Consider the following 27,884-nt stretch of genomic DNA (forward strand, 5'->3'; position numbering starts at 1 on the left):
GCAGGAAAGAAAGAAAAATGGAGAAGCATTTTAAATTTACATTCTGACCCTTGTTGGTTTGGCATTAATGAAGGTCAATTTGTATGTCCCAGACTTGCTCAATGCATAAATCCATTTGCTGGATTTTACTCAGTAGACAAGGCTGCCTATTGGTTGTCTTGAAATTCTAGCATTTCTGCAGCTTCCCTGCAGGTTGCTACTTTCAGCACTGTACAAGCAGATGCAATTTGGAAAGCAAGATACTGGGACTGCAGTGGAATCCTATAAGGTTGTTTTGACTTATGCTTAAAAATCCAGGGTTGTTGACTTTTGATTTACTGATGAAGATCACATGCTTTGGAGATAGCTTGCATTTTAATATGATGTTTGGGTCTTCCTGGTTGCGGTGCAGTCAGGGGAATAGGGCATTGCAAAGTCTTGATGTGGTTGAACTGATACTGTACTCTCATTTTTCATACTGACACACTGCTAATACTCAGGGGGTTTATTACTAGGTAAATCACAGGCAGCCAACCTGCAGCTTGTCAGTCACATGTGCCCTCACTGCTTGTGCCAGCCATACCAACTGGCATGCAGCACTTGACCACTTACCCACATCACCACATGAGTCCCTGGGGGCAGTAGGCAGGGTTTCTCATCCCTGGTATAAACCAGCACAACTTAAAGTCCCCCCTCCCCAATACACCAAAACCTTTTGGATGTTTGGGTTGGTCTGTTTGCACCATGTTCCTATTCTATAACATTCCCCAGATTTCACCATCCTATTGGTGTTACATTTTAGGAAAAGAAGCTTGACAAAACTTGATAAATGCACCAGCAGCCTGCCTCTTAAGTTTGGGCTCCAGCCCTGTTATCGGTTATGCTTGGGAAAGTGGCACAGAATAACTATCTGTGTGTTCCTTTGCATTGCTTCTCAGAAGTAAACTGAGTTCAATGGTGCTTACTCACTTAGAAGAAAGCATGCATAGATTTGCAGCATAGATCAAGTGCCTTGGTAAATTAATTTAGTTTGCTAGTGGCGGGGAGTACTGATGTATAAACGATCATTTTAAAATTCCCTAAATATTCACGACATGCATTGTCGCTGTCTGCTATGTCAGGAACTTCGTCCAAGATTTGTTTCTGCGCACAGCCTCCTTTCATTTCACTGGGCATCTAGCTCAGCAAGGCTTTCCTTGTCGTGGCAGCCTGGAAAGAAAGCACTCGATGTCTTGTAGACCTATTCCTGGAGTGTGACTCAAACGTTTGGTGTCCAGACATAGCTCACATATTACTTATTTCAGGAACTTGTGGCCCTCAGATGTTGCTGGACCTCCGACCACTGGCCATGTTGGCTGCAGCTGATGAAACCTGGGGTCCAACAAGATCTGGAAAATCACAGGCTTCCCACCCCAGACCTATTTCCAAAGGTCTCCAGGCAGCACAGTTTGAATGTGGAAAGAATGTATGCTAGAGATGCTACAGAGCTGACAAGGATTTACTATATGGCTTAATAAGATTCATGCATTCTTCCACTCCATGGGTGGGAGGTATTGAGGTGTGTTTACTACTTAAAAGTGAGCACTTCGTAATTTTGAAAGAGAAAGAAAACTACTTCTTATGCATTGGACCCCCCACTCTACAGTTCAGCTTTTTACACACACACACACACACACACACACACACACACACACACATCTCCACTAAGCTTCCCCTCTTTCCTTCCCTCCCCTGGTTCCACGCTGTGATAACTACTCAAAGTGAAAAGCTCACAGTTTGGAGGTAATTATACACAACCAGGACTACAATTGATCACAGTTAGGTGCACTTAAGCTGCAATCCTATACACAGATATCTGGGGAGGTGGGGAGTAAGTCCTATTGAGACACGTATGGTTGTGCAGTACTGCACAACTTACTTCTTCCAAGAGGCTTAAGTGTTCCCGACTCTGTGCTGGATTGTCGCTTAGTTGTCTACGGCAGAAAGCTGATGTCAGTCCTTAACTCAGGCACTGGCTTGTGGCTTTTCTCACGTCACATTCATAAATAGTTATTAATCGTTTACCCAAAGATCACAAAGAAGTGACAAAGCACAACTAATCATTCCTAAAATGCTTTGTGACACATTGCTGGAAAGGCTGTCGTCAGTGGATCAGTGCAGCTGCCAATCCTCTTCCCTTCACACAACAGAAGATTCGCAGCATCACCTTGATTTGGCAGGATTTTACATTTGCTTTAAATTATGGATGACCCAAAAAAAGGCGGGGGCAAGATTTAATCTTGTACTCTGGAGAGGGAGCTATTGTGTGGACGTGCAGCTCCACCTGAAATATACCGTATGGGAAGAGGGGGGATATTAGGCGAGAAGGATTACAAAATTGTGATTGCCTCTTTGGAAGACAGGAACTAGATAGGTTGAAGGTTCCTTCCCAGCACACAGGAATTGCTTACAAGTGTCCTCAAAAGGCCAGTGTTCAGGAAAAGCCTCTTCTAAGCTGTTCTTTTAAATTTTAATTTGAGGTAGGCAGAATTTGAAGAGGCTTTTCCAAGAAGCACTTTATGAGGACCTTCCAAGGATGACTTCCATCTTCTGAGATTTTTATTGAAACATGGCAAAAAACCAGCTCCTTGGAAAATACAGGGGGACACTTGTTTGCGATTACATTTAATATGTGGCCAAATTATTAGAAGTAGTGTGGCATGTGGCCCCAGAAACTTGTTCAAAAGGGAAATGTGGCCCTCCAGCTAAAAAAAGGTTCCTCATTCCTGCTTCATGTAGGAAATAATGTGCCATCTGTATGTACACAATCACAGCTGATAATAATCAAATATTTGGTGTTCCAGCATGGAGTACATGCAGTGTGAAACCACAGTTGGTTGTGACTTCCTACAGCGTGCACATGTAGTGTAGTACACCTGTGCAATATACACATGTGACACACTATGCATGGGGCTGCATATTATAAGCTGGAACACTTAGCCACAATGAGCACTTGGACGAAGCGGAAAGGGCTGGGTAGAATTTAAATAAATATATGCTAAACTGTAGGGAAAGATAACATAAGATGCTTAGCTAATGCAGGCTGGTTGCTTATTGAATGGAGTAAACAAGGTCAAATGGGGACATAATTAAATCACTGAAGAAAAATCTAGGAAATTAGGGTTGATTGTCTACCATGACACTCTTAGGAAGTTTGTATTTAAAAAATGGAAAAATGTGGAGGTGCAGGAGAGTTAATCAGCTGAGACTGCTCTAAAAGTGATAAGGGTTCACCACTGAAATTCAAATCAGGGAATTCAAATCTTGATCCTTTATTTAGTTTTCTGTCTTCCATGTTCAGATGTGTGTTCCCCCCGCCCAAAACCAGAGTAGTGATTGCTACTGACGGTAGGGTTATCCGGGTCATCTTTTGCTCAGAAGCTGCAGTCAGGCCAAGCGTGCTTATGCCATGCTTCATATCTGTGTGTTTTATGCATTCAGAATCTATTTGAAGGCAACAGAGGGAAGAGGGAGGGATTATGAGTGGGCTGCAGTCCCAGGAGACGAGGCTGGCTCTGGGATAGTCATGGGGGAGGGAGGCATGGGGGAAGATGTCTGCTTTTCATCATTGTCAAAATGTGGGCTGCAGCTGTCAGGATGTCATAATTGTAGCACATGACCCCACCAGCATGGGGGTCTAAAATTAGCGAAAGAGGCAGAGTGTGAGAAAGGCAGGCAGGCAGGCAATTGCACGCTGATCTTATCATAGTTGAGCCATTAGCGTTCATATCTGAGACCGCGAAACAGGGCAGGCAAGCCCAGGAGGTGAGGGTGATGGCACAGGGCAGGACTGAATCCCTGTAAGCCATGTTGAAGGATCCTTGAGCCCTCTCAGGAAGGAAACAAGTGTCAGAGAATGCTCTGTCAGCTCCCTTCTCTCTCCGTCGCTGGCCATTCTGCTGGTTCCTTCAAAGATTTGGGAGTCCGAGAGTACAAGTGGCTGTGGCTTTTCACGGGGAAGGATCCCAGTAATCCAGCTGGTGAGCTTCATAGTTTTCTGAAAGAGACTTCCTCCAGAACTCTGGATCATTGCAAAGCAAGTTCGCTACCAGCAGAGGAGGCGGTGGCATTGAATCTGTGATCTTCGGTTCCTGCATTCTGCTGCTCTCACACAACTCCCCCCATGTTGCTGGTTCTCAGTGTGCTGACCCTGATACCGTGCCTGTTCCTCTTGACGTGGTACTTTTTCTCCACAGGAGGGAAAAGTGGTGGCAACAAGAAGAACGATGGCGTCAAGGTAAGTCCTGGGCTCATAAAGCCACCAGCTTGCCTGTACTCAAGAAGGCAGGAATGTTTGGGCTGGTGGACTGTGTGGTCATGGGTCCCTGCGTGGCCCAGGCCCTTTGCGTTAAGGCCTTGCATTAGTGGATCTCTTGCATCATCCTCTTCTCATCATGAAATACATTTCCACACTCTGAAAGCAAAAAAGGAAAAACAAATACCTTTACCTAAGCAAAGTTTGCTGCTTAGAGTAATGGATGCCTTGACTCATGTTCAATTTGCTTGGCTAACTCATATCCTCATAATCTCTTCCCATTCCTGCTTTCTTTTCATCAAGAGGAGAGAAAAAGCTTGTGCCTTTCTCCTACTGTCTTACTGTTACTATGCTACGGCCATTTCAGGGAAACAGAGCCAATCCAAATGTTTGGAGGCCATGGTGAAACAGCCCCACAAGAGGACAGTAACTCACAAGTCCAACTGATTCAGAAATCTGGAGGTTGATGCTCCTACGGTCCTTGTGTGGGAGTGAATTATCCCACAGTGTGCCTCAGAAATCAGGCAGGCCTTCTTCCTGGCATGTTATCTTTCTGTGTGAAGGAATATCTTGACAAGGAAGCACTTCCAAACAAACAAATCAACACCTCAGTGAATTTGGAGGTGTTATGGATCTGCCAAGAGAGCTTTACCACATCCCCCTGCCCAACAATTTGAATTGGCTCTAGGGCATTTCTTAATACTGTAAAGGGGGCTGTGACAGGTAAGACAAAGACACTTAATATGGAAGAGAGGGAGATGGGATTGGGAGTGGGAGCAAGGATGACTCTTTCTTTGATTGGCTCCTGTGGACATCAGTTTAGACTGAGCCTCTGAGCAGTGGCGAGGGGCCCAGCTGCCACCTTTTCTTTTCAGATAGGTCGTTGCTGTTTTATTTGAGTCTGAGTCTCCCACTGTGGCCTGATGAACTATCTTCTGATCAACTGAAAACCTGGGAGGAATGAGAAAATATAGATGTTTCTGTCATCAACCCAAAAGGAGGGGAGAAAGGGTTTAAAACTGAAAACAGAACTAGGGATACAAGAAATCCTCCCCAACACACACACACACACACACACACACACACACACACTCGCCTCCTCCAGGTTTTTGATTCTACATTGGTCCCTTTAGGTTTGCAGCACTCATGTCATGCCTTGAAACCTGGTTCATTGATTTGGCAGAGATGCAGATTAATGGATGAACAGGTTTGCTCATTCTAGTGACATCACCCATTCCAGCTCTGAAATATTTGTGAAGTTTGAATGCTAGTGTTTGAAAGAATGGCTTTGTGCTGATGTTATAATGATTTTCTTTTCTGGAAACCAAACTGGAGTATTCTGGACAGGTGCCTGGCATCTCTTTCCACGGTGCCAAAATGAGACTTGGTGGCTATCTGAGGATGTGGCAAAGGTTTCTTCAAAGAATGAAGAAGATTCTGACAACAATGTTTCTTGGCCAAGAGATACACTTACGCTTGCCCATCTGCCTATTTCCTATGCTAACAGCCACTCCTGGCACTGTCATCTCACCCCCATTTCTTTGCAGAAATACCCCAGATGGACAGACCTCAATTCCAGCAGTGGAATCCCACTTGGCTTAATTGTCAAATTGGCTTGGCTGCAGATTCTCCTTCCCCCTCACCTTGTTTAGTTTTCATATCCCCCTCTGTAGAAGGAGATGGCTGTTGGCACCACAAATTGTGGAGTCTAGTTCACGATCTCATGGTTAGCTTGCCTTTCTAATGAAACTCTCTGGTTTAACCAGTTCATGCTAACAGAAAGAACCTACCTACTGTGTTTGAAGTAACATGTTAATGGCAACACCCCCCCCCATTGCAGAAAGGATATTACCCCCTACTTTGGCTATACCTTTTAGTGAAAAAGTAGATATTTATGTGCCACCTCTGCAAACATGCTATCCATGGAGAGTAGAAAGGACGACAGACCCCTTTCACCAATAGTTTATTGAGAGAAGAGGCTTTGCCCCTCTTGTAACCAGTGGATACTCAACAAGTTCACTGCCCTGTGTCACATCCTGTTACATTGTTAATTAATGCAATCACTGCCCCATGTCACATCCTGTTACATCCTAAATTAATAAAGTCACTGCCCTGTGTTGCATCCTTTTATTGTATGTACGTCCTACTTTAATAAGGTCACCACTTTTGTGTTGCGTCATGTTGCGTCAATTGCTTCTACAGTTACCGTCCAGTAAGGTTTCCTAGACAGTTCTTGGTTCTTGGGATGTTCTCAGTGGAGCCACCATGCATCTGAGCCTAGCTACCTCCATCATATATAGCTTAAGGACCAAATCTAAGAGTTGTAGTAGAGTCTGTTCTCTTGTCTTTTTGTTGGCTTTGGAGAAGAAGCTGTAGAGGGCTAGCTGAGGATTTCACATGATGAAATAAAGCAGTCAGAACCGCCAAGTGCCAATGGGCTCTTTCTACTGTAGCTCATAGAATGCATTTCATCTCACCAGATATATGCAGTTTTGATACCTTTTAAAATAAATAATAGTGAAAAAGGTTAGGATGGAGGCTTCTACACTATGCCTATGGTGAGCCTGTTTAGATGCTACATTTTCTGGATTTCATCTAGATCCATTTTCCAAGTTTCATCTACAGGACAGAAAGAAGTAGTGTGAAGAAGGCAAGAAGAAGCCAAGAATGGATTTGTGGGGTAGGAAATAGAGAACTTATTCAAGACTCTTTTGAGTGATAATTAGGAATCTGACATGATGTGCCTCTCTTTTGATGTACATTAAAGCACTGTGTTGAGAGAAGCTCATCAAGAATCAAAAGACAAAAGTCTTAAATATTGAATTATTTGCAGGATTTCTGCTGTGAGCTGTTCAGTACTACTTTGAGGTGTTGAAGGAGCTTCTTAGGTCATGTCTGCAATGCAAATAAACTCACTTCCACCATTTGGCATTGTGTTGATTTACCACCTTTGGTACAATGCTGGGATTATATGAATCAGACTTTCCACTCCTAAAAACTGCAGTCGTAGTCCATGTAAACATTGCAGTTCACCTGTGGTTTCAGTCATTCTCTCAAGGTTTTCTCACACTTTTAAAAGAAATCCCCGGTGAAAGCTATGTGATAGCACTTTCCTGCACACTGCTCTGTTTCTTCTCACCCAGATACTTGTTGCTGAACTTGCACAAATCTAGAAAAAGGGGGTCACTTGGCTCAAAGTTTGAACATCATCTACTTCATTTGTATTTTTCATGCCCTAGCAAGCCTCTCCTAGCTCTGATATAGGCATTCACATCCCACCCAAACAACCCCCACTCTGATTTGGTGCAATGTACAGCATTATAACTGGGCTGCTCCAAACAAACACTGATATTATCTCATAACCATTGCAAATGGCAAGATGCTTGCATCTTAGTGTGGATAGTGAAGACTTTTAAGTGCCCAAATTATCATGCCAAAACGATGTGCAGACGTGACCTTAGAAGAGTGATCACTGAAGACAGGATGAGAAGCAACAAATTTCGATCACAGTGAGAATGCAGATTTAGATTAGTGAATAACAAGACTGTTCAGCACTAGTGTAACTGTCTATGAAGGCTTTTAGAGATGCTATAGATGTAAAATGCCCATCCTTATTTGGTGCAGTGGAGGATCATTTGGATTTCTTCTGGCTTTATTCTTTTAGGATTCAAAGTGAACAATTCCAGTCTTTAATGTCTCCAGCTTCTTGCTGCCACAAGTAGAATGATGCAAAGTCACAGTGGCAAGGAGGGTTGGAAAAGTATAGCATTTCATTTATGGAGGGCTGTATTCAGATATTGTTGTGTCCACAAGTTAAGTTGGTGTGGCAGTTTTAGCTTGATGACTAGTATTTATGGATCTCAAAACATGATTCCTCTTTAGCTTGGAAATCTTTTGTTGGATTGGATTAGAAAATGGCAGGAGAGATGTTAAGGTGGAGCCCTGCCCTGGGTCAGGATATTAAGGTTCATAGGGATGCAGACATCTGTGGGTCCAAACATAGAATAGTGGGCAAGGCTGATGGATTTGTTAATTGTGCTGGAAAGTTAGATTGGCATGGTTTGCACTGTGAGAGTTTTGACTTCTCTTTGGCATTAAGCATCAGGTTTATTCACAAACTCTTCACCTTTCTAGTAGGATCGCAAAAAGGTGTCCTAGGACCCACTGCGTCCCATGTTCTGCTCTCTTCCTTCTTTCTCACTCTGTGTCTCTTCTTGTCCTATCTCTTCTCCTTGTTTTTCCAGAAAAGAAAGTCCAGTTCCAGCGTTCAGTTAATGGTGAGTGTCCTTTGTCTTCCTCAATGCTGATAATGTTGGGCCTCTCAACATCTTCCAGCCCTCCCTGTTTTGGGGAATCACTCTGAGGTGTGGAGAGCAGGGCTGAAAGTAATTCCTTCAGAGCAGCATCCTCCCCTATGGGGATCCTTCTAAACAGGAACGGCTGGAACAGAAGGATAGTTGAAGCCCAAGAGCACTGAGAACCTAATTCCATTTTCTAGCGAAAGGTTCTCCATGGAACTTCTCCTCTAGCAGATCTGCAAGCTGCACCAGTCCAAGCAGCCATGAAGGAAAGGCCATCTTATATGGCTTTTGCTGGAACTGTTCGGTCACAGGAGACCAAATGGCTGGCACGGCCTTGGTCAATCTGCTGTTTAATATTGTTTGCAATATGTCTCTGGTGGGATGAACTGGTGGTTGCAGCCCAGCTACCAGAGTTGTCTTGATGAGAAGCAAATGGTTCCCTTTCTCTGTGTTAATCTGTGTACCAGTTGGCTGTTTATGGAAAGAGGTGTGTGTCAGCCTTTGGCGGTCCATGTGGTTCTTGGCAGCCCTCTCTGTTTGAGTGTACATTTCTTTCTTTACTATGCGGTCAATGTGGTCTCTTTCACTCCTGCACAATCTCCCTCACTCTCTCATCCGAGCTCCCTCTCTTTGTTAATTTGTACATTCCTCTCCCAACTGTAGTCAACATGGTGTCTTTCACTCCTACACAGCCCTTCTTGCCCCCTGCTAGCTGTAGCTGTAGGAGATGTCAAGCCTCTCACTCCTGATAGTAGTGCAGTGGAATACTAGTGAATTCACTCCTGCAAGATTCTTCACAATCGGACCTCCGGCTCAGTTGTGGTTTCAAAGTCAAGACAAGTATTACAGTCACAAAGCAAAATCTGTGGTTACTGACAAGTGCTTTTATCTGATGCTTACCTGGTTTTCGTCCCTTTGCAGTGTTTGGTCCTGTTGAGGTAGAACCTGGGTGATGGGTTACCGGTCAGGATTTTTCTGGGGGGGGAAGCCATTTGGGTGCATCTTATTCTGCTTCTGTCCTCTCCGTTCTTTCTCCAGGAATCTTCAGAGAGCACAAACACCACCATTGAGGATGAAGACACCAAAGGTATAGTATAAGACTGTGGCGGAAGAGGTAAAAGGAAACCCTTTTTAGTCAATGACTTCCAGTAAGCATGAGTTGTGAGACTATGGACCCCTAGGCAATTCTCGCTGTCAGCCTATATAGGTAGAGCTGTTCAAATACTAAAATGAAAATTGAAGTTTCGGGTTTTATTTTTCATCAATTTTTCAAGGAATGAAAACTTCATCCTTACTCTATAGCCCACTGACCAGGATTGGTCAGTAAAACTGTTCAGCTATCACAAAACTATTCTGTTGTGAATTTGCAAGCTAAAACTTATTTTGTGAAGTAAAAGAAAAATCAACTGTGTGGAGAAATTTACTGTGATGCGTCTAAAAGACTCAAATTTCATTATAAGTGGTCCTGTATCAATTTATGTGCAATGCGCAAAATTCTCCTACAGAATAATACCGCTGTTGTGACTACCATTTGTGAATTAGCAAGGCAATTAGACCTCATTTGTACATACCACTGCACCACACCTACTCAGGGACATAGCGTTGGAGGGGGGCGCTGCCGGGGTGATGACCCTGGGCACATTTTTCTGGGGAGCACTGCGCATTTGGCTCTTCACGCCTCCTGCCAGCCCTGCACCACATGACGAGGCTGGGCTCAGATCTGAATGATTTGCCGGGTGAATCATTCAGATCAGATTCCAGCCTTGCGAAGTGGCATAGGGCTAGCAGGGCAGCATGCGAAGGACTTAACAGTCATGCACCTTTCAATCCCAGCCTCGCCTTTGGCATTGTCTTCGGTCATTTGCTATGCATGCAGGGGCTAATGAGAGTTGAAGTTCAGCAATATCTGGAGACTCAAGTTTGCAAAAGGCTGCCCTAGATACTTAAATCCCTTGCTCTCCCTCGGTTCAGCTTGCAGTGTGTTGTGATTTTTCTAACAACTTGGCAAACACTGACTTTTTCATTCCTCTTCTCCACCGAGTCTCTATGGAAGTTGTTTCACTGTCACCATTTTAAACCAGTCTTTGGGAACAACCTTAGTGAGGCCTCTTTCTTACTGCCTGACAAGGCCACAGCGTTCCCATAATAGCTTGGGAAATCAGTGTTAATTTGTAAAGTCTCCCCAAATGAAAGGAACTCATCTGCTGTGGAGATGGACTTTGGCCTGACATTAAAGTTAATTGAAAATTTGTCTCTCTGGGAATAACTCCCACAGGAAAGGCAGGAGTGTGCGTGTGGCAAATTAATATGAAATGATAGAAACACTGCTGATGAGGAAAGGCTTCCCTGCGCATTTTATCATTAACCACTTTGTCTCTTTAGTATAGGGAATTAGATCTACCCACAGGACACCCATATTTTAGCCTTATTAATAAGCACATTGGAATGCTTTGGCACAGTCTTTTGGAAGATCCAGTTCCCTGAATGTGTTGCTGGATTTCTAAGAGATTTCAGCCCTCTTGCAGATCCAACAAAAAGCAGAGGTAAGGAAAGAGGACAGAAAAGAATCATCCTAAAATTTGTATTGTCTTCAAGGCTTCTTTAAAGTGAAAAGGAGGGTAATGGTGAGGTCTCTGTGTTTGTTTTTTAAAGAAGTTTGTTGTTCCAAACTTTAAAGCATCTATCTTTTGAAGGGCAGTGAAAGAAACCTGAGGAACTTGACTTGGCACATTTTCTCATTCCTTGGGGGGGGGGGAGGCACAAAGAGGCTGTTCATATTTTGTTGCTGCAAGCAACCCACACAGATTCTGACCCAGGGATCCAGGTAAACCTCACAGCCACTACTTCAAGCCTGCCTTTCAGGAATAATAATCCCATATAATCGGGGCACACAGCCTCCCATGACAAGTCATTTGTTCACAAGGGTGTAGGGGCTAAAAGCACATGAGATGCAAGTACCTGTAACGAGTCCCAGCACCATTTTTTAAAAGAAAAGGTTTGTGAGGAAGGCTTTTTTTTTTGTGAGGAAGCCTTGGGGCAGAGAAGCCAGTGGCTTGGGATACTGTGTGCTTAATTCTTTCCCTATCTGGCATTTCTCAGCTCATCAAGCTGCCATCCCCACAACAGCTTCCCTATGCAGAGATCAAAATTACATATTTACCAATGTTTTGAACCTTTAGAAACTTAAAGGAAGGAAAAAGTTGCCTCCTCACATATCTTGAGCTTTTAAACACAAGCCTGAAGAAGGGAGCACCTTGTAACATGTCATTCATTTACTCATTTTATGCTTGATATCAATTAATACTAATCCTGCAATCAATCCTAGTACTACTAATAATAATAACAAAACAACAACAACCAGTAGTTTCTAAAGAAATCCTGCTGTTTGGCGTGTTTTCCCTCACAACAGCTTCCATCTGATTTGAAAACATAAGCCACAATCACCGTTAAGTTGAGGTGTGTACATTTGAGACCACCATTGCACATGCTCAGATGACAACTTAATGAATAGGAGTTTGGCAGGGAAACCAAACAGGTAACACACATCAGGTGAAGGCATCCCGGCCCCCTTTCTGGTGTGTACAGTGTGCAACTGCAACTTGAAACACAGCAGGCCAGTAGAAGGGGACAACCTCGCTGTGCTTTAGGCCACTAAGAGTCTCAGGCCTCTGAATACAACAGGTCCCACTTGGCACCTGTGTGGGTCTCCTGACTGGTGTGACCAGAGCCATCTCTCCAGTGAAGACGCTGCTACTGGTGTGGGAAGCTCCCACAAACTGGCGAGCCGTGTTTGCATATGTGATTGTCGCACCCCCTGGCCCTAGTCTAAGACTGTGCTCTCCACTGTGCAAAAAGTTGCACATGCAAAAGGAGATACCACCATGGCTGTTCTAGCAGTGCTGCTCAGAGTGCCAGGAAAGCAGCTTGCCCTGCCAAGGTTTGTTTTTAAATGAAGTGGCAGTTGCTCACTCATGGCCAAAAGTGAAAACAAGCTGCTCTTTGGCCAAGAAAGGTGCCGTTTTGTAACAACGCTCTCCTCCGCCTCTTCTCAGTCCTCAGTCTGCACTGATGCCTTTTGTTCTCATTCTACCCCCTCTTACTATCCTTCCCCCGCTGCCAGGGTCTCCTTGCTGTTCCATGTGTTTCCTATGCCAGTTCCTCTCCCTGCTGGGGTGTGATGTAGCTGAGCAACAAAAGCTTTCCTCCCTAAGCCTGGTGTAATTGCTTGTCTGTGCCTCAGCCACTGTGTTGAAAGAGCTGTGCAGGCTGGCAGGAAAGCACCAGCCATGTCTGTAAATGCCTCTGAAGGCTGCTTGTGTTTCACCTGCCAAGCACCACCACAGCTGAGGTGTTTATGGTAAGGCTTGCCCTGTAGTTGATTCTTCCGAGGCTGGGAACTAATCTGCCACCTCCAGCCTGCATGGCTAAATGGACAGGCGTTGTAGTCCAGCGACATCAGGAGGGCTGCATGGACCTCACCCCCGCTCTAGGCAATCACTAAATACTGAGCTGGCCTTTCCCTCAGCCCTTCCACCGAAAGGTAGAAACAGAACCAAAGATTTCTAAATCTTCCTCATTCTGGAGGAGTATCTTTTCCCAGCCGTTTTTATAATCTCTCCATCTAGTAAGTCTTTCTTTAAATTCCCCCCCCCCCTTCTGCCAGACTATCCAGGGCCGTCTGTAAGTTAAAATAAATAAATAAATAAATAAATCTGTATGCAAGCAATTCAGTTTTCTAGTTTTGGTAGTTCTGAGAAGGGCAGAAGCAAAGAAGCCCTGTCCTCAACTTCTGATCTTCTTGGCCGCCTGCTGAGATTTTCAAAGGCATTGCCCCAAAGATTTTCAAATACATCTTCACAGCAATAAGGACTAGAAACTTGAGGTGCTTTTTAAAATGAAAGCAGGCATTTTTAGAAAGTCGAGTTCTACGTGCACTACCACTTTCTGCAGTTCACAGCACTATGACATCCACACAGCTCTAACAATGCCCTTTCTCACTGTCTTATTTACATTCAATATTTTCTCTCCCTTCTTCCCCCCCCCTTAAACCAACAGTACGAAAACAGGAAATCATTAAGGTGACGGAGCAGCTGATTGAAGCAATAAGCAATGGGGACTTTGAGTCCTACACGTGAGTGTGCCCAGTGGGTGTCTTGACTTTAACAAGAGAGCGAAGTATATTCCTGAGCTGGCCCAGTATGGAGGAAGAGGGTTAGCAGGAAATCCTTCAAATGGCCTTAACTGTGAAAAAACAGTTTTGAAATGTCAGGTTGCTCTGAAGGCAAGCAAATTAGTGTTTTTCTTTTATGGGTTTTCAAAGCACAGCTAGAAATGGACTTCAAGAACTTGTGTTTTCCGTTTCTTCTGTTCCTACCGAGCCACTCTGTCATTATTATCTCCCATCAAAATTAAAATGGATGGATTCATTTTGCAGTCTGGCCAAGGATAAATCGCAGCTATTACTGCTGAGTGAGCAAGCAAAGGCCCTGGATTCCTGGTTAAGAGAACAAAGAAGCATGGGTTTATTGACAAAGAGTAGAGGCTGCTGAGTTTGTTTTTCTCCTGTCTACAAGAAGGGCCTGTTTGAAAACAAACGTGCAAACAAAACCCCTTTCTGTCTTTATGAATCAACCAGTTAGCACGGTAATGTTATGGGAAGGAGCACAGGTCAGTGCTGGAGCTTCTGCATTTTGTGCAGAAAGTTCCATGCTCAGTCCCTGGCCTTCCCAGGTAGAGTTGAGAGAGAAACCAATAGGCTGACTCAGTATAAGGCAGATTCCCATGTTCCTAAATGAAGCTTACTTTACGCTCATCTCAGCATAACTTCAAAATAGTTAGCACTAACTCATTAAAGCTTAACAAGATAATGAGGAACCCAAAGTTAACCTCCGTAATTTATAATAGTATTTCCATTGTGGGTAATGGGTTAAATGAGTGCTTTTCACCTATATATATAAAATTTGAAACCTCAGTTGAAGCCCATTTGTTTACTAAGGCAGGATGCCAGCACACTGGAACTGATGCATGTTCTGCTAACTTCAATAAGGCTGGATATATTTTATTGATTTGTTTTGAATCTGCCCAAGGATGGCTCCATAAAGTCCCCTACGCAGTTGGCAGCGTGGCATAAAACAACAATTAATACAAACAATATGAAGCAATATCGGATTAGATTACAGATATAGGCAACAAATCAAGAACGAATTAGTGGCAAGGAAGAGTCGACGGAGAACCTTCCCTAGTAGATTTATGAAACATAAAAATCTCTGCCAGTTCATACAGTCAACAAAGTGACCCTCCCACCTTCCCTCCCAAAAGCCCACTGGAACAAAATGATTTTTTTGTCTTTTAACTAACTTTCTAAAAATAAAAAATGAGCTGATGTGGCGAGTCTTCAGGAAAACAGTGTTCCATAATGAAGGCACTACTTACTGTTGTTTTCCGTCTAGCCTCTGACAAAGATGAAAGTTAAAGCAGAGACCTGTCAGATGATTTTGATGTATTGGTGGGTGGTCTCATATAGGAGCAGGGAGTGTTCTCTAATATGAAACAGACCACAATCATTCATGGCTATTAACACCAGCCCTGCAGATTGTTCTTGGAAAGACATTGGGAGCCAGCACTGCTCTGAGTTTATTCACAATTACCTGGGCCTAGAAAAAGCCCACCTGCCAACACATCAAAATCAGAGCAAATGTCAATTCAGATTTTTCGTGGATTGCCATTTGCTCCGATTGAGCTTTAAAGAGTGAGTTTTTGCGGGGAAAGCTCTGGGGCAAATAAAGGGCACTCAAGACATGGAGCTTGTCCATCCTGCAGGAGGGTTTTACAGATGCTTCCTTTAACCTGCCACCAAAATGACAATTTCTTCAATCCATTAGGAAAATATTGCAGCCCCTCACTCTTCAAAACCGAGAAAAACATGTCCTTTAAGGTCACAGGCCAAGAAGCAGAGAAACTATTGAAGTATGTCACTGAGCACAGTGGTATGCTTAAGAGCTAAGAGAAAGAAATTAAAATAGATTATGAGAAAGAAATTATGTATTTGTATTGCATAGACAGGTTAACTTCATTGGTGTTAAATCCATAGGAATGAAGACATGTGACTAGACAATGAGGTTATTTAACTTCCTTTTCTCTCTCCACCCTGACCCTGGTCCTTTCATGGGCTCTTCCAGGAAAATGTGTGACCCTGGGATGACAGCTTTTGAACCAGAAGCCCTAGGGAACCTGGTGGAAGGGCTGGATTTCCATAGATTCTACTTTGAAAACTGTAAGCACCCTCTGCCTTGTCAAAAGGCCCTTTGACTCTCTTATCAGAATGGAAATATTTGCAATATTGGGTCACTTCATCAGCCTTCTAGCCCAGTGACCAGCCTCTTAACTACAATCAGTTTGTTTTAAAATACAGTATGTTAAGAGATTTGAAGGCATATAGATGGAATCTTCTATCCTGTTACCCACCAAGATTCTGCTTGTCAGAGTAGAAATTTCATCCTTTGAACATTTTGGTTCACAGCAATAGATAGGCCTAACATCCCTTAAATTTGTCTTATCTCTTTTTGAGCTTTCTGAAAAGATAAGGACAACTTGGCTGAACTAGCACATGCATTTAAGGGCAGGACAGTATATCAGAGATACAGCACGAGCTCAGATTTAACTGCTGACACCTCCTGTTAAAAAGCATATCTGTATCAAGGCTAAGAAAGACATCTGTCTGAGGCCCTGGAAAGTCATTCCCAGACTGAATAGACCATGCTGGGCTGGATGGACCAATAGTATGTGTCAGCTTTGTAAGCTCATAGGTATGCATTTGAAGGTTTACTTCTAAGTAGATTTGGTTAGGCTTGTGCTCTTAATCTCTCACTCATTTCCAAAGTTTCAAACCAAATCACAAATGGTTGAATGTAGAGTGGATGAGCAGGATTCACCTAATGAACCCTCTCTCAGCAGTGCCCCACCCCCAATGGCTGGGGTGGGGGTCAGGAGAACCCCCCAGAACAACACAGGAGCAGGGGGAATTGTTCCACCTGGCAAGCTACAGTACTTTTGCTGATAATGTTGAAATCCCAAACGATGTTTTTAGTTTTTAGAATGTGAACTGGCCAGTGAATGCAATTTAATGAATTTTTAAGAGAATAATCTCCCTATGATTGGGACATAAACTTAAACAAGCCTAGAAATATTCTGCATATGCCTTCTTTTTCCTTGTTGCTACAATGATTTTATAAAGATTAGAGAAAGATGTCCATCCTAGTTATGGGGAGACGCAGGCAGCATTGATCTCACTGGCTTTCCCCTCAACCCCCAGTGTGGTCTAGAAACAGCAAGCCGGTGCACACTACCATCCTGAACCCTCACATTCACTTAATGGGAGATGAATCTGCCTGCATTGCCTACATCCGCATCACGCAGTACGTCGACACCAGTGGGATCCCTCGCACTGCACAGTCGGAGGAGACCCGAATCTGGCACCGCCGGGATGGCAAATGGCAAATTGTTCACTTCCACAGATCTGGAGCACCTTCTGTCTTACCACAGTAAGTCATCCCCAGGCCTTGGTGATCCCTCTCAAAGCCACTCTTGTCATACTATTGAAAACTGAATATTCCGTTTCCACAGTGTAAACAGGAGTAGATAAGTGTAAATTAAAGGTGAGAGTATAAGCAAGGCAGTAGAAGGAAAGAACAGCAGCAAAGGCCAAATGTAACACATCTATGCGTGGCTTAACAATATTTGTAGCTAGGTCAAAACCTTCCTGAAAGAACTTTTATCTATGTCAGTGGTCCCCCACCTTGTTGGGCCTGGGGGCGCTTTTGGAAATCTAAGTAACTGTTGTGGGCACCACAAAATAAAATAAATTTCCCAGAAGAAAAACTGACAGTGCTCAGACCTCCCCCCCTCCCCCCCCCCCGGTCTCTCAAAATCAAACACCTACACCACCACTCCCAACAAATAAAACAGATGGGGGGAAAATGCAACACCTCCCCCCAACACAGGTACCTCCCCCTCAAACAATGAAAAGCCCCAAACCACAATTTTAAAACAAAACTTAAAATTGGAGGGGGCTTTGACAGATGCCTGAGAGTGCTGTAGTGCCTGCAGGCACCACATTGGGAAACCCAGACGGGGATTATTCATTTGCCTTTATGCAAGGATGCATTCATGGCATTAAATTACAAGAGATTTGAAGGCAATTCATGCATATTTAGTTTAACGTCCCACCAGTTACAGTCACACATTATTGTTTAATGATTTGTTAAGATCCACGTGCATGCTGCCAGAATGGAGAAGACCCCCCAAATGTGGTAGGCTCAGAATGGTATTTTATTGGTGGCAATGACATGCCTGGAATAGAAGTGTCTAATGACTGGTTCTTGGAGTTAGAGCAAGTTTAACATTCTCTCTCTCGCTCTCTCTCTCAGACCCAGTTCACAGGTCACTTTTTCACATGGTAATTTCACCATGTCAAATTATTTGTGAACATGATGTTTGAATCTGGTCACATGACAGGAGATATTTATAATGCCAGAGCATGCCAAATTAATTGCAAAATACCAACCCAACCTGGTTTATATTGGTTTAGAAGTTTCAACTTTTAGTGATGTCATTCAGAATTGGGGCTCCCACGTTCTTCTCCCCATCCCCATTCATTTTCTTACTGTGATGTTATGACTGTCATAGGTGTTTTCTCAGTAAAGAAAGATGCATCCTCGTATTTCATGTTAACAAATGCACTGCCAGTTTAAATCATCAAAAGAAATGAAAATAACTTTATTATCCATAAGGTAGAGTTGAAAGTGAAGAGGGAAAAACTGTGTTATTTTATCACTCTCTAAACTTCTTGATAACAAGGTGTGAAGGTGCAGAAATGAAGTTAAGGGTATACACTGTTTGTTTTTTAATAGGCGGGAACATTCAAACACACAAGCCCCTACCTGCACTCTGGAATGATACAGTCCAGCATCAGATACTTCACGTGTGTCTGATCATCTGTTTCTGATGTGAGTGCAAGAAGATTCCATATGGGCATCCCTGATAGCAGAGAAGAGTATCTTTTGTCCAGGTTTGATGAGACTCCACGGCTAGCCCTTAGTGGCCAGCGTGATAGGGGTTACTCACTCTGTTGAAAACTACTACTGAAGTTAGAGTCATTCATTCATTGCTTGTATGAATTGCCTCTCTGCTTAAATAAAAAAGTGTTCAAGGTGATGTACAAGAACACACCCCGCTGGGGATTAAACAAATTTGTTTGCAGTTAGGGATGGAGGAAAAATGTCGTGCAAACCTGTGTAATTCCCACTTGTGAAATTCAGGAAATGTGAACAAAATGTGAACAAAAATATGTCTGTTAGGGGCAAGTGTTCATAAAATACATATATATTAGTGAAAGCAACATGCTAAAATGCATTGCATTAGATAATTTACTTGCAAAAATGTGTATATTAGGAGAAATGTGCACTAAAATGCAAACAAATCTTAATGAGGACTTTTTAAAAAGAAAAATCACAGACTGATAGAAATGTGGTGAACTTAAATTAAGGTTGGGGGGGGACAGAGAAAAAGTGAAACTGACAGAATCATCTACCCTATTTGCGGTAGCTGCTTTTCCTGTTTGCCTCCACACTAACTGTTTTCTGAAGAATTGCCATCCTTCCCTCATTTAGGTACCATAGAGAATCCAGATGACATTTTTGTCAGATGGTTGCATTCTGGTGTTTTCTGTGTCACCTTGCCATATCCCCCATCCCATATCTAATTTTTGGCAATTTTTCCAGCTGAACGGGGGGGGGGGGGACGACGACCCACTAGCTTGTTCAGCATGGTTATGCAGAGAGCTATTGATTAAACCGGGACGCGGGTGGCACTGTGGGTAAAACCTCAGTGCCTAGGACTTGCTGATCGTAAGGTTGGCGGTTCGAATCCCCGCGGCGGGGTGAGCTCCCGTCGTTCGGTCCCAGCTCCTGCCCACCTAGCAGTTCGAAAGCACCCCTAAGTGCAAGTAGATAAATAGGTACCGCTTTATAGCGGGAAGGTAAACGGCATTTCCATGTGCGGCACTGGTGCTGGCTCACCAGTGCAGCTTTGTCACACTGGCCACGTGACCCGGAAGTGTCTTCAGGCGGCGCCGGCTCCCGGCCTCTTAAGTGAGATGAGCGCACAACCCTAGAGTCGGTCATGACTGGCCCGTATGGGCAGGGGTACCTTTACCTTTATTGATTAAACTGGCTTTCACTTCTGCCCATGTGCAGCCACTGTTAGACTTTTAGGGATAAAAAATTATTTTTGACACTTCCTTATTGCACTGCTGCATGTACAGCAGTAGATGCATGAACAAATTTGGGGTAGGGAACCACAATGACATTGTGATGCTCCTTACAGTTTCAAGCCAGAGAGGGTTAGGGAGACTGCTCACTATTTTACAAGCCTCTCTGGGGCTCAGTGAAAGCAAGGGGATTCCCTCCCATCATTTTCTGGTTTCTCTCAGCTGTAGAGCTTGGAATTCTAATGAAAATGCCTTGCTGCACTTGCACTTCAGTATAACAAGGAAGGACCATTTTTTAAAAGCACCTAAAATGGTATGTCAGGCAATGCAAGCCTAATCCTTCCTCTGTCCCCTGCTTCTCAGAGATGCCTTGTGGCATGTGGGGATTTAAGAAAAAAAGTTAACTGGTGCTCTAGAGTGAATGTACATTCATAAAGGGGTGGAGGAAGCCAGTATTTTAAAACAAAATTAATTCCCCTCCCCCATTTTTTTCAATAGCTGCCATGCCCTGTTCCTCCTTCATCATGTGTATAGGCATTGCAGGATGCTAATGGGGAAGATCTGTGCTACACAGAACCGCTATTTTAATTCCCCGTCCAGCTCGCAGTGCAAGAGTTATGTCTCAGCAGCACCAAAGAGGCATACTGCTTCTTATGCTTGTCTGAGGCTAGGTGCATTGCTCCTGCCTGTTCTTTTCATTTGGGTTCCCTGAATGCTCTGTTCTCCCCTTGAGAGATGGTGGCACTTAGTAGTTTGGGGTGCAAGCGGCTACCGGATGGTGCAGCCCTCACCCAGCTCTTCTCTTATTCTCCTCCTGCTGCTGCTGCTCTCTTTTAAGGGCAAGGCTTTTCAAAAGTAGTCTAGTGGTGGTAGTTGCGGAAAGAAGGTGGGCCCCCTCAACATGAGTCACATCCACCCCACACATTGAAAGCACTCCTATACCACTTTAACAGGCATGTCTTCCCCCAAAGGATCCTGGGAACTGTAGTTAGTTAAGGGTGGTGGGCACTGTAGCTCTGTGAGGGGTCTCCTACCCAACTCTCAACACCCTTAATGAATGACAGTTCCCAAGATTCTCTGGGGCAAAGCCGTGACACCAAAGAACGCTTTCAGTGTACGGTGTGGGTGTGACCGAATGTTTTACATTCTCCTGGACATCTCTTGTCCTCTCGTGCTCTTCACTCCTTCACCCCTGCCCTGCCACAAAGCTTGAGAGATGGATGCCAGCTGGAGGACAAGACTTCACAAATAGAAAAGAGTAATGATTTGGGGTGGGGGTGGCTAGGGTTGGGGGGAGAACCAGATGGGAAGGTCACCATTTTGGTGGAGTAAAAAGCCGTTTCCTTTTGTGTTTTTCAGCTGAAGCATCAGCCCCTCAGGCCAGGTTTCTCACTGCCTCACTACAAAGGGAAGATCCCTGCTATCCTTTACCTAGGGAACTTGGCTGCTGCTGCTGCTGACTCTCCTCCTTGGTTCTTGCTGGAATTCCTTTCACACACAGAGCTCCTCACCAAAATAAACCAAGAATTTAATAGACTTTTTCTCCTTCTGTTTCACACGCTCTGCGTTTTGCCACTTTGTGCCATTGTAGTAGAACAGGGCAAGACACCCTATTGCATGAAAAAGCTTATCTTTGGTTAACAGGAGAAACCCAATGTGGGGGGTAGCCTTCGGCCACTACTGCCCACAGAGCTCATGGAACCACCCTGGTTCAGTACTTAAAATTAACTGTGTTCCTCACAAGGACATGGTTTATTTTGGTCTCTTTGCTGTTTTCCACTAAGTCTTAAGGGGCCTGAGAGAAAGGGGAGCATGTTCCAGTGCAGAATCAGAAGCCACCTCCTTGCAATGGCAGATTGATGCCCATCCACACAATGCAAAGTTCTTGCTCGATTATGATCTCAGCCAAAATCAAAAATACTTTTATACTGCCCTGCATTACCTAAATTCCAGATCGATAAGCATACATGCAACGCAAGATTCTTGCTTGATCATGACCTCAGTCATTTTATTTATTTTAAAATATTTCTATGCCACCATTCATTATCTAAAACCGGAGCAGTTCACACTGCGCCACGGTCACTCATATCTATATCTTCTGTTCTGTGTGAAGTTAAAATCTTACAAGTATCAGCCTATATTCATTAAAGCCTAGTAAAATTCTGCTGGCATGAATATGGCTTTATGGCGCATAAAATGCAAAATCCATTTCTCTTCCCAGAGAACGTACCTTTTTGTGTGCCTGGACCAATTGAGGTTCATGACAATTCCTTTCTCTTTTCAGAATGTGCATGAAATGAAACTGTTAACACTATATTGGCATTATAATGTGTCTAAGAGCACATAAATAAATGAAATGATAGGTTAGAAATTCAGCATGGCAGCAGGGTATTTTTCACCTTATTTGTAATGCAGTGATATAGTTGAGGCAGTTTCTGCCACTATCCAGCACACCATAGGAACTTCCTTTATTCAGCTTAGTAAGGATCTCCTAGATGTTTCATTTTGTTTAGAATTCAGTTTTCTTTGAACTGGCCTTTTGCTCCTTTCTGGCAGGATTTTGAGTCATGCTTTTTCCCTCTGTCCCTTCAAGACTTATATTCACCATTAAGAGGAAGAGGGGAGGCTGAACCTTTTTAGTTCCACAATTTCCCACATACACACTTCAGGCAATTTGACAGCATTGAAGATGCGGGCACTATGGAAACAGAACTGCCCCTTCAATTTGACATAAAAATAGAGGCCAACACTTTCCAGCAAAGACAGAGAATGCAAGCTTTACTAATGACACTTTGAGGCGTTTTGATTATGCTTTCAACAAACAAAATGAAACCTTTCGCTATCTCTTGTACTTTGAGCGCATGCCTTTTTATATGAAAAACAAACAAACAAAACCCTTCCGTGTTATTTCGTAAATGGATTTTGAGTATTTGCTAAAATGGATCTTTATGTAATACCTAGAAATATCAATTGTTTGGGTTTGTGGCTGATTTTTAATGAAGTTGGGATGGGGTGGGTGGGGCTTAATATGTTATTGTTTACATTTGGAGTTGACTTTGTGGCAAATTGTTCTTGAAAGTGCAAAAGGGCACAATAAGCTGGACATGTGGGCAGGATTTCTGATGTGGGCTTCTGGCAAATCTCAGAGTGCTTTACGCCATAATAGGACTCCTTGTGGTCGTGTACTCTCTATATGCCATGAGAAAGGTTTGGCAATCAGAATCGCACATCCTAATGAAAGGAACCCAATGGAGAGACTGAGGAAACTTCCAAACTGGGGTCAAAAGACAGCATCTGCTTTTAAAAACACTGGAGTCATCTTCAAGGAATGCAGGAATGGGTTCTTCACAAGCCAGAATGTCCCTGACAGCATTGTTGTTTTGATGGCATATGGAGGGGCTGAAAGATCTTCTATTTTTGGCATCACCTTCTTGCCTTCTAGTACAGGTATGGGAAGTGTGATGGTTGTTAATTTTTTGGCAGTCTTTCCGTTTCTTGTTATCTTTTATTTTTTTGAAACTTTACAAGTCTTTACTCTTTGATGTGAGATTAACTACCGTGCACTTCTACTACCAAGGGAACTTATAAATGGCACTTTCTTCATTTGCATGACATTTAACTTTATAGACAGCTACGTGTACTTCAAAGCAAACAAACATGCTTGTTTGGGGACAGTAACAACAACACAACAATAGCAACAACAACAGTGGGGGAAACTCTCTGTGTAAATTTTGAATGGTGTAATTTTGCCTTTTCCGTGGTTTGAAGTGCTTAGCTTTCCATCTTGTAAGGCAGGGTGGACATCTGTCAGTATGAAGCCAAGTTTTGCAAAGTGCAAGAATAACTTCCCATTGGAGATGAGGGGGGAAAGTGACTAAGGGGAAAGGAGGGCCGTTTGACAGGATCTGATTTGCCTAAACAGGAGTTTGCTTTTTACTCAGAAGGGGCTGTCAGTGTACCATTTTCCAATTTCTAACAGAAAAAGTATAACATGATTGAATCATTGGAATTTTTTTGATGCTCAACTGAATACAAAAAAAATATACTGAGGTGAGAAGGGCTTTCATATCAGGGGGGCTTGCCATAAAAATATAGACCTGAGGACCTGTTTGCATTTCCCCACTCAAATTACTTGGATTTCAGTCAATTTGTTTCATTTTTGTTTAATTATCCTCACCTACTAGTAGCATTTAAAACATACATGGCAGCTCATCTTTACATATCTATAACTACAGGCCTAATTTTTCAGCTGCCAGTGTTCACATGTCTTGATCTTACACTGGACTTCAACGAAGTTCTCTCCTGTTGAGTTGAGCAGCACTGAAATTTCCTGACCACTGAACTACTTTTGACCCATTTCTCTGTGAAAACCTCTGCTCAGGTGATGAATCTGATAAACCTTGATAGCCTGGCTTGTCTGGGCTGTACCCATTGCACCGGGCTTTTGCTTCCAGTGTATTATGATGAGTACTTCAGGAATGAGGAGGCCCTTCCTTCCTGTTTCCCAAGCACACATTCTGTCACGCATTAGCTGCCTTGACTGTGTTTCTTTGGGCAACATAAATACTATTTCCTGCATTGAATTTATATTTCGTAATTTCTGGCATCCTTTCCAAACATAAACCTCGACATTTCAAAGAGAAGGGGGAGTGTGTCCTAGCAGAGCCTGACTTCTCTCAAGTCTTCCAATAAAGAGGGGAACCTGACAGGTGACAAGGCATCTAATCCATCCCATTACAATTTTGCCCAAAACATCTGATTAAGCACCTGCACTTTAAGGAGGGGCCTCCTACCATGAAGTTCTTTTCAAGGCCCTCTCATGTATTATTTGCCCTGATTGCCACTGGCATTTCTGAAACCCTGTTTTGACCGTGAAAGCAATTGTACCCAGATTTTGATCCATTGTCTGTACCTCCCCAAACCCCACCTTTACTCTTCCGTATCAGTGGCATAATACCTAGAGACAAACCAGTTCACCTTTCCTGGCTTCCGCAATAAAGGCCTATGGATCCTAATCACTTCTGGAGCACATAGCCTGGGTACCTCTTCCATAGGCTACAGATGCCAGTAAGGCAGTACATGTTCCACAGAAATGCATGTAGCAAACCCACAAGCAGCATCAAGGGGCTGGGATTTTGAAGGCATGGTAAAGGGAAAGGAATGCTTTCCATCTTTCTGCCCCAAAGCCACCCCACCTCCCCACAATAGGGTTGAAGTGCTTTAGGAGGGTAAACGCTCCTGGAATTCCCACAGAGGTGAAACAGTTTTGTGTGTAGTGTTGGTGGGTGGAACCCAACAAAACCCCTGGCAGGGCATGGGTTAAGCATTCCATTCCTCCTCTTAGTACAACACTCAAAACTGTAGACTCTTGAAGCTACTTTTCATTATAAACAGCAGGGCTTCACTGCGTGCATTTGTGTGTAATGTAACACAGAATCAGAGAACATAGAGTTGGAAAGGACCTCGAGGGTCACCTATTCCAACCCCCTGCAAGACAATGTGCAGTTTGCCCCTCGGTTTTAGGCAGTGAGGCAGATTTCAGATGGTGAAAGGTACAAATGTAATTGGAATTTCCTCTCTAGTATGCGGTAGGCTGTTAGCAGCATCTGTTTGAGCACAGAACAAGATCATGGCTCCATATGAGCTTTATGGAGTCCAACAAGAAGGGATGCTGTTGGAAAATGTGCTTTGACTATTCATCACCATCACTGTCATTATCAGCCAAGTCAAATGTTCAGTGACAGCCTAGTGATATGATCCAAGAGAAAACACCAGTTAAAAATCCTAAAATTGTGCCTGGACAGGCCTATTTTGTCACGGTTTGTCCTGGGGAGGAAGTGCTGCAAATGGCTCACACTTTTATCTTACAATCTGTCCCAGTAATGTGACACTGGGTTTTGCTGGTACCCATGCTAACCTTTCCCACCACAATGCCCTTTGCTAATGTTTATTCAAACACCTTGCTCTTTCCCTTATCCAGAGCATTGCCCTGGACCTCCTCTTGCATTAGCGTAGCCCTGCCTTTTTAACCACAACTACAAGCTTTCGTGCATTTCAACCCATTCCCCGTAGAAACCTCACAAACACCACCTGATACCCTTTGTGGAAGTGGAATAGTGGGGCTTTTCCACAGCACAACCTCAGCTTCTACACAACCCCACAAAAATATTTCAATTCCTCACCCCCTTTTGCATCCCACATCAAAGTTCTTGGTGCATGAAGGGCTGCACATCTATATTTGTGCTTATTTTATAAAATAAACATATCCCTTGTCTACGGTCTTGAACAGAAAGAAACCATGGATGTATAGGAAAGCAGTGAAGAGCAATAAAAGGCACAATAACCAGGAAGGAGAGGGATAAGGAGGGACAAACTAATCTAAAATAAAATCTAACTAGCAGCAACAAGAGGATACCTGGCTTGGGCATTACTCCTCATAACAATCTAGAACCAGGATTAAGGTGTGCTGCATTTATTGGCATTTTCTACAGCTGCACAGGAGTAATCTCCCTATTTCATTACTTTCAAGATGAATCGGGATATACCTGTATCAGGGACAGTTTATGCCTATTGAATTGGACAAGGTGGGGGGAAACTGGGCTACCTCATCTAGCATTCTACCACTGATGTGAAAACAACTGCAAAGTTAGCCTGCTCCTTGTTGAAGTCTAGTCATCTTACCTACTTCACAACTGATCCCAGAAATTAATTTCCAGCTAGAGATGAAGTTAGCAGTAGGGAAGGACTGCGGCTTAGTAGCAGAGCATCTGCTTTGCCTGCAGGAGTTCTCAGGTTTGATCCCCAGCATTTCCAGGTAGGGCTTGGAATGGTTCCTGCATGGAACCCTGGAGAGCAGCTGGCAGTCAGTATAAGTGAAGTTAGATGGAGCAAGGACCTGACTCAGTAAGAGGCAGCTTCCTAGGTTCCTATGTGTGACAGAATGATTCCTAGGAAACCCTTTCCACTGTACATTACAGCTACCACTGCTGGTGGAACGAAAAAATAAATATATTCAAATATACTCCAGATAGATGGAACCTGGAGCAAAGCTTTATATGCTCAGACTTTGCTTCCTACCTGAGAATACCAGTTGTCATTTCTCCTTCGGTTATGCCACATGTTCTCCTTTTGGTTAGGATGGCTTCCCGTCCTCCTCCTTAGTTCTTGCATGGCTGCAAATCAGCCACTTTTTGTCCTGCTCCCTGCCCCTTTTAGGTAATGGAAAATCCGCGAGAAGGCAAAGTTTGGTATTTTTGTTTTTTTTCTAACTGTTGCACAATTTTTTGGCTTTTGTAACACTTGGGGGGAGAAGCTGGAAGAGTGGTTTGAGAAGAAAGTATAAATGTATATAAAAAGATATATATAAAGATATAAATATATATGCATATAAATATATGAAATCTCTATGGAAATATTTATTTCACATGAATGCAAAAAAAAAAAAATCACAAAAAAGAAGGGAAGAAAAAAAAAAGCAGCTTTGTAATGTAAACAAACAAAAGAGTCAGAGCGTCCCTCTCATGTTTGTTAACTTGATGTGACTGGAATAGTCCAAAATCCTTCAGTATCTTTTGTAAGTGAATCAGACCTGTAAAGCGGTGTGACTGTGTTGGATTCATTGTTCCAGTTTTTTGAAGCTGTGGCTGTGAACAAAATGATCACTGCTAAAAATTTATGCTATATTTTTGGGGTGGGGGAGATGGGGATTGTCAGTTTTATTCTTGGTGTTTCAAGTGCAATAAAATAGCTACAAACTCTTGAGTATGGAAAATGCTGATTGTCACTAAATGACTCCCAGACTCTGTTTTACTTTCTATTTCATTGTGATGCTTCTGTCTTGAAGGGGTATCGTATCTGGAATACAACACTCAGGGGCAGAGCAGAAAGGAGGACTGAAAGTTCTCTTCCTCTTTGGTGATTTAGGGCCTGTCTTCTACTCCTCAGGTGCTTTTTCCTGCTTGGGATGTTTCCTTCAATTGTGATTATGCTTCTTGATATACTTGGGTGGAAAGAGGGGTGGTGGTTTAGAAACCTCTGGAGGTTT

The 27,884-nt window shown here is 43.4% G+C and overlaps 1 protein-coding gene and 2 long non-coding RNA genes across 9 annotated transcripts in view; 1 reads left to right on the forward strand and 2 right to left on the reverse strand.

Annotated features, from left to right (window-relative positions):
• The window catches only part of CAMK2A (calcium/calmodulin dependent protein kinase II alpha), a gene marked incomplete at its 3' end in the record, with an annotated part of 116,656 nt that extends 89,055 nt beyond the window's left edge, over nt 1-27,601 (forward strand). The window contains exons 13-20 of one of the 5 annotated variants that reach the window (XR_014543340.1): nt 4,215-4,255; nt 8,518-8,550; nt 9,613-9,661; nt 13,630-13,705; nt 15,753-15,847; nt 16,886-17,114; nt 18,483-18,578; nt 21,200-27,601. Coding sequence is in view for 3 of the 5 variants with exons in the window: in XM_083594667.1 (XP_083450793.1) it covers nt 4,215-4,255; nt 8,518-8,550; nt 9,613-9,661; nt 13,630-13,705; nt 15,753-15,847; nt 16,886-17,114; nt 21,200-21,203 (527 nt within the window). Of the gene's footprint in view, nt 1-4,214; nt 4,256-8,517; nt 8,551-9,612; nt 9,662-13,629; nt 13,706-15,752; nt 15,848-16,885; nt 17,119-18,482; nt 18,579-21,199 lie in introns of those variants that run through there. The other 4 variants (XR_014543341.1, XM_083594667.1, XM_083594668.1 and 1 more) reach the window with 4 other exon arrangements.
• The window catches only part of LOC310753426, a 42,252-nt gene that overhangs the window by 2,862 nt on the left and 11,506 nt on the right, over nt 1-27,884 (reverse strand). For 2 of the 3 annotated variants that reach the window (XR_014543345.1, XR_014543346.1), the window contains one exon: nt 14,972-15,573. The exons of the other annotated variant lie outside the window; for it this stretch is intronic. This is a non-coding gene — a long non-coding RNA (uncharacterized lncRNA). Of the gene's footprint in view, nt 1-14,971; nt 15,574-27,884 lie in introns of those variants that run through there. 3 annotated transcript variants of the gene reach the window in all.
• Nucleotides 4,214-9,613, reverse strand: LOC310753436. Its single transcript, XR_014543348.1, has 2 exons — nt 9,475-9,613; nt 4,214-4,432 (listed from the first exon to the last, which is right to left on the reverse strand). It is a non-coding gene; the product is annotated as an uncharacterized lncRNA (long non-coding RNA).

Source organism: Podarcis filfolensis, assembly GCF_964270895.1.
Source record: "Podarcis filfolensis genome assembly, chromosome: 2".
Classification (NCBI taxonomy): Eukaryota; Metazoa; Chordata; class Lepidosauria; order Squamata; family Lacertidae; genus Podarcis; species Podarcis filfolensis.